Below are 6,663 nucleotides of genomic sequence, written 5' to 3'. Positions count from 1 at the left end.
TCAATTTTCGGACAGTGGAAGGATAAGGGTCTGGAGAATGCCTCATCAAGAGTTTTAGCTCAACAGATTGCAACCAACTGTGAAGCATGATTGTTTCAGCGTGATGGTTTGGGGAGCTGTTTGGGTTGGTGGGATATCGAGCTTAGTGGAGTGCGTTGGCAACATAAATTTTGCGAAATACGTCGAAATATTGGAGGAAGTACTCTTGCCACTTTATTCCTCGGGTTTCGTGGACAATAACACAACGTTGTTCCAAGAAGATGAAGCATCATGTCACACTGCTAGAAACACCCAAAAGTGGCAGGAAGAAAATGGTATCCAGAAGTTGCCCTGGCCGAACCAATCTCCTGACATGAACTCCATCGAAAACCTCTGGGCAATACTCGACTGGCAAGTCAAGAAACAACAACAACAACAAAAAACAACTTCGAAGAACGATCTATTCCAAGTTTTAAAGCAAGAGTGGGCGAAAATCCCACAATTAAAAATTGACGAGATGATTCTCACGATGCCCCAAAGGATCAACGAACTCCACGAAGCGAAAGGAAGATCTACTAGATACTAATTACATTATAAATATATCAATTCATGTGAATATGACTGAACATTTTATTTTTTCTGAAAAGGTGGTGTCTATTTACTTGTGACCACGTTGGGTACATATATCTGTGTCAGTGTAAACTACCTGTACCTGATGATGATAAAACCTTGTCGAAACGTTGTACATTTGTTGTTATGTTAAACTTATATTAAAGTTTTTCTTCATTAACCATTCAAGCCGTCTCCAAGCATTATTCAGTTAATTCCAAATAATTAACAGTTTTAACACTAATTCTATAATATGGAGTTATTTTAATGACCTGGTCATGAATACCGTACGGAAACAATAAAATCCTATATAGTGGGGACCAAAGAATCTTATCTATTCATCTGAAGTTTATAGCTTTCATTTCTTTTCATGTTTACTACTCTCTTAGGAAATGGAAGACTGTATAACCGATTAACTGTGGGATTGAATAAATAAATCTAACTTGTATAATCGATTAACTGTGGGATTAAATAAAGGAAACTAACCTGTATAATCGATTAACTGTGTGATTAAATAAAGGAAAATAACCTGTATAATCGATTAACTGTTGGATTAAATAAAGGAAACTATCCTGTATAATCGATTAACTGTGGGATTAAATAAAGGAAACTAACCTGTAGAATCGATTAACTGTGGGATTAAATAAAGGAAACTAACCTGTATAATCGATTTACTGTGGGATTAAAAAAGGAAACTAACCTGTATAATCGATTAACTGTTGGATTAAAAAAGGAAACTAACCTGTATAATATATTAACTGTGGGATTAAAAAAAAGGAAACTAACCTGTCGATTAGCTGTGGGATTAAATAAAGGAAACTATCCTGTATAATCGATTAACTGTGGGATTAAAAAAGGAAACTAACCTGTATAATCGATTAACTGTGGGACTAGAAAAAGGAAAATAACCTGTATAATCGATTAACTGTGGGATTAAAAAGGAAACTAACCTGTATAATCGATTAACTGTGGGATTAAATAAAAGAAAGTAACCTGTATAATCGATTAGCTGTGGGATTAAATAAAGGAATCTATCCTGTATAATCTGTATAATCGATTAAATGTGGGATTAAATAAATAAAACTAACCATCACTATCTGCATCTTCATCACAGATATCACCTATTCCGTCACCATCGGTATCAGTTTGATCAGGATTTGGAACGGTAGGACAATTATCGCAGGCATCACCTAGTCTGTCAGCGCCATCTGGATCAGTGTCGCTTTGTTCTGGATTTGCCACAAGAGGGCAGTTGTCCTATTTCAAACAAAATGTTTGTCGTTTTTTTTTGTTTGTTTGTTTTGTCGATTTCAACTATTAATAGGTGAATAAAATGTTAATACTTAAAATTGAACTGAAATTTATATTATCATTAAAATTTTCATTTACTAATATTCACAAGGGAAATGTTCATGTGATCACATATACTAATATTCACAAAGGAAATGTTCATGTGCTCACATTTACTAATATTCACAAGGGAAATGTTCATGTGATAACATTTATAATATTCACAAAGGAAATGTTCATGTGATCACATATACTAATATTCACAAGGGAAATGTTCATGTTATCACATATACTAACATTCACAAGGGAAATGTTCATGTGATCACATTTACTAATATTCACATAGGAAATGTTCATGTTATCACATATACTAATATTCACAAGAGAAATGTTCATGTGATCACATATACTAATATTCACAAAGGAAATGTTCATGTGATCACATTTATTAATATTCACAAGGGAAATGTTCATGTGATCACATTTACTAATATTCACAAAGGAAATGTTCATGTGATAACATTTATAATATTCACAAAGGAAATGTTCATGTGATCACATATACTAATATTCACAAGAGAAATGTTCATGTGATCACATATTGTAAGCAAACAACCACAAGAATATACTTCTCATTTTGTTATGTTGCCACTATAGCTAACTTGAACTTATTTCGTTCCTTGTAGACTTTATTTATTGAGTTCTCGGTTTGTAAACGTTCATTTTTCAATACATAGTAAATAATAGTCACATATATTACCTTTATTCGAATCTAATTATTTTTTCATCTTTCAGACACTAACATTTAACAAAAGAAAACCTTTTTGAAATTTAATCCCATTCACAAACTCACCGGATTGTTAATAATACCGTCATTGTCTGCGTCTTCATCACAGGCGTCGCCTATAGTGTCACTGTCGGCATCTTCTTGGCCACTGTTGGGCGTATTAGGGCAGTTATCCTACATAGTCCAATAAAGATATATTCAAGTCAAATAATTTGAAAAAACTTATTGAATCGCTATGTATGTAGAGGGTTAACTGCGCTTTATAAGAATGATTTGCATATGCTAATGTAATGGCAAGTAGCTAGCTGTAGATGTTAGTAGTGATGTCACGGGTGTCTCATTTAATAGATATATATTAGGATTAAGGCGTATTTCCGACCTTCGCATCCTGTCACAAAGCTTTTCGCTGAATAGGATTTGTATAGTAAGATTGTCAAAGATATAAGACAAAAACCACAATATTTCGAAAGAAGAGAACGTCAATGTTCACCATGGAAACGGTAACACTCGTACAAAAAATCCAAACTCTAAATCAGTCTGAAGAACCATCCTCAGCCACATACCGATACATGGAATTCCGAAATAGAACCTTTCGACATAGCAAGCCAATGCAATAAAGCTGACATATCTCTTGGTACTGTTAACAAGATAATAAACAAGGATTTAAATAATGTTGGCATATCTCTTGGTACTGTTAATAAGATACTAAACAAGGATTTAAATAAAGCTGGAATATCTGTTGGTACTGTTAATAAGATAATAAACAAGGATTTAAATAAAGCTGGAATATCTGTTGGTATTGTTAACAATATAATAAACAAGGATTTAAATAAAGCTGGAATATCTGTTGGTACTGTTAACAATATAATAACCAAGGATTTAAATAAACTGGAATATCGGTTGGTACTGTTAACAAGATAATAAACAAGGATTTAAATAATGCTGGCATATCTCTTGGTACTGTTAATAAGATACTAAACAAGGATTTAAATAAAGCTGGAATATCTGTTGGTACTGTTAATAAGATAATAAACAAGGATTTAAATAAAGCTGGAATATCTGTTGGTATTGTTAACAATATAATAAACAAGGATTTAAATAAAGCTGGAATATCTGTTGGTACTGTTAACAATATAATAACCAAGGATTTAAATAAACTGGAATATCTGTTGATACTGTTAACAAGATAATAAACAAAGATTTAAAATTGGCGAACGATCCTAAACCAAAAGTTCACAAGCTTCCTGCCACACCTTAAAATCAGCAGCTGTATTCAAGAGAACGATAGATAAAAAAGTCAAATCCCATTCTATCACATATATGTCCAGTCCACTGACCCAGTTCCAATGAACCTTTGTGCTTTTTTTCTGCTTAAATGTGGAATTTAATGCCGGTATCTAAGTACCGCGACCGAGTGTGTGGAACATTTAAGAAGTGTTAATCTAAGACTGATCTCGTAGTCCTTCGCAAAAGCTTGTTACAGTTTAAAGGTTCCCAGTTGTGTCATCGGTAATGTGACGGATTTACAACGCTAAAATTAGAAGTTTGATTCCCTGTGGTTGATAGTGCGCAGATAGCAGCTCACTGTGTAGCTTTACGTTAACAAAAGGGCAACATCAAAAGAATGTAAACCGTGTTGTAAGGTAACAGCGCACAATCATTCCCACCAGACTGAGCACGATCTACGATAAAGAAAGTAATTTCAAGAACACTATAGAACCTGAAATATCGTTCTTATAAAGTGTGATTAACCCTCAGAGAGACAGACATTTAGAAAACTGTAACACAGAAAATAGGGACTTTTAAGAATTCAAATTACTTCTTACATTAGCAGAATTAATGTTCCAGTACCTCAGCGGCGGGTCTGAGGGCTCATAACGCTAAAATTCGCGTTTCCATACCCGAGGTGGACACAGCACAAGTAGCACATTGAGTAGCTTTGTATTTAACTACAAATAAACAAACAGGATTAGATTACTATTTGAAAATCTACGTTTTTTAGAGTGCATTTTACACCCACCCCCCACAAAACATTTAATATTACGTTTGAATAATGATAATGATTTCTGAAAGAATAAAGTTGTTTAAACATTTGTTTAACAACGAATAAAAGCTTGAAATGGTCTATTCTTTCATTGGGGTGTGTGTGTCTGCGAGCCAGACTAGTTTCGGAGTGGATGTAAAACAATTAAATACACCAGTTCGATTTCTGAAAGAGTTGTTCGTCTTTAATGTTTATATTTTATTCCAGTTTATATGATTTTTGTTTTCTTTAATGGAAAATGAGGTTTAGAATTTTATTTGTCTAACAGCAGGTTTAGGATATCGTTGAAAAATTAATCAATTTACATATGTGTATGTGTGTGTCTTTAGTAGTGGCTGAATGTTTCTAGAAAGCTTTCATATATTTTAAAATACTTTCTTAACATTGGCTCAGCGGCAAGTTTCGGGGCTTATAACAGAAAAAAATTGGGTTTCGATACTCGCAGTGGACACGACACAGAAAGTCCATTGTGTAGTTTTATGCTTAATAACAAACAAACATTGCAAAGTTCAGCTTGGTACCGAGCTCTGTAATACACTCGAATAAGAACGCTTCAAAAAATTTAAAGTTTACCATTAAAGAACAACCTCGTGAGAGAAAAAGAAAGGAATCCGTTTACTTCTTAAATACACGTAACTGCTTTCTAAATTACTGTTGACCAGAAAGTAAAAAAAAACAAAGATGTCTTTCAAATTTTATTAACAAGATCGTCATTTATCACTATTAAGCCAGATACAGAAAGGTTTGAAGAATTGCGAGAAATACAGCTTGACGTAAAGGAAGAAGAACCTTAAAACAAATTTCATATTTACTAAACTCCTTGTACTTACAGCTTTACAGTGAGGATTTGGACATGGAAGATTAGTGTCTGGCCAGCCGTCCAGGTCTTTATCTGGTCCACAAAACCTCCCATCACCTGCCCAGCCAATCCGACACTATATAATCAGTGAAATTACACATCAATTACTTCCACAGTCAGTGAAATTACACAGCAGTTACTTCCCTGCGAACAATACATTATCACTTCCTTGAAATTATTAGCGACTATATCACTGTCTACAAGGTGTCGTAACTATAAACGTATTTAATACAGTTTCTCCGTAATGCTAATTTTGACCTTTGAAAAACTTGATTTGTGCTTAGCACGTTCAGACTTACGACACTGCCCTTTTAAAGTACAGATCAATATGTTACATGTCAATGTTAAATTATGTGTTCACTTGACCTTGTTAACACATTACATGTTCTCTTGACTTTGGTAATACATTACGTGTGCCTCTTAACCTAGGAAATACATTACGTGTTCTCCTGACCTTGGTAATATATTACATATTATATTGATCTGTTAATATATTACATATTATATTGATCTTGTTAATACATTACGTGTGGCTCTTAACTTTGGAAATACATTACACGTTCTCTTGACCTTTGTAATACATTACGTGTTCTGACCATGGTAAAATATTACGTGTTCACTTCACCTTGTTAATTCAAAACAGCTTATGTGATTAAGTATAGTGAAAATCATACACAAATAAAATGAGAAGCTTAGTCTGAAAATTATTTATCAAATACAACACGTGTATTAATATATAAGGGAAACTAACTTAATGAAAAATACAAGATGTATTAATACACATGGTTGTCTAGAATAAATAGGTTAATTTACGCGGTGGTGACAAATACAGTACTGATAACTTGTAGCATTAGTATTTTAAAAGTTTAACTCTACCATTTCCTTCCAACAAAAATCGTTGTGTAGATCCTTGCTTTGAAAATACTTTATAGTACAGTGCACAGTTGTAATAAAATCGTTGTGTAGATCCCTGCTTTACAAATACTTTATAGTACAATGTACAATTGTAATGAAATCGTTGTGCAGATCCCTGCTTTACAAATACTTTATAGTACAGTGCACAGTTGTAATGTGATATATAAACATAAAATGTTG

At 33.3% G+C, this 6,663-nt stretch overlaps 1 protein-coding gene across 3 annotated transcripts in view; it reads right to left on the bottom strand.

Moving 5' to 3' along the window:
* LOC106471941 (cartilage oligomeric matrix protein-like) overlaps nt 1-6,663 on the bottom strand; it is an 80,437-nt gene that overhangs the window by 31,054 nt on the left and 42,720 nt on the right. For all 3 annotated transcript variants that reach the window (XM_022401313.1, XM_013932568.2, XM_022401320.1), the window contains 3 exons: nt 5,540-5,644; nt 2,732-2,839; nt 1,677-1,845 (listed from right to left, as the gene is read on the bottom strand). In XM_022401313.1, coding sequence (XP_022257021.1) covers nt 1,677-1,845; nt 2,732-2,839; nt 5,540-5,644 — 382 coding nt within the window. The remainder of the gene's footprint in view (nt 1-1,676; nt 1,846-2,731; nt 2,840-5,539; nt 5,645-6,663) is intronic.

Source organism: Limulus polyphemus, unplaced genomic scaffold (assembly GCF_000517525.1).
Source record: "Limulus polyphemus unplaced genomic scaffold, Limulus_polyphemus-2.1.2 Scaffold116, whole genome shotgun sequence".
Lineage (NCBI taxonomy): Eukaryota > Metazoa > Arthropoda > Merostomata > Xiphosura > Limulidae > Limulus > Limulus polyphemus.
This window is presented reverse-complemented; position numbering and strand designations above follow the sequence as displayed.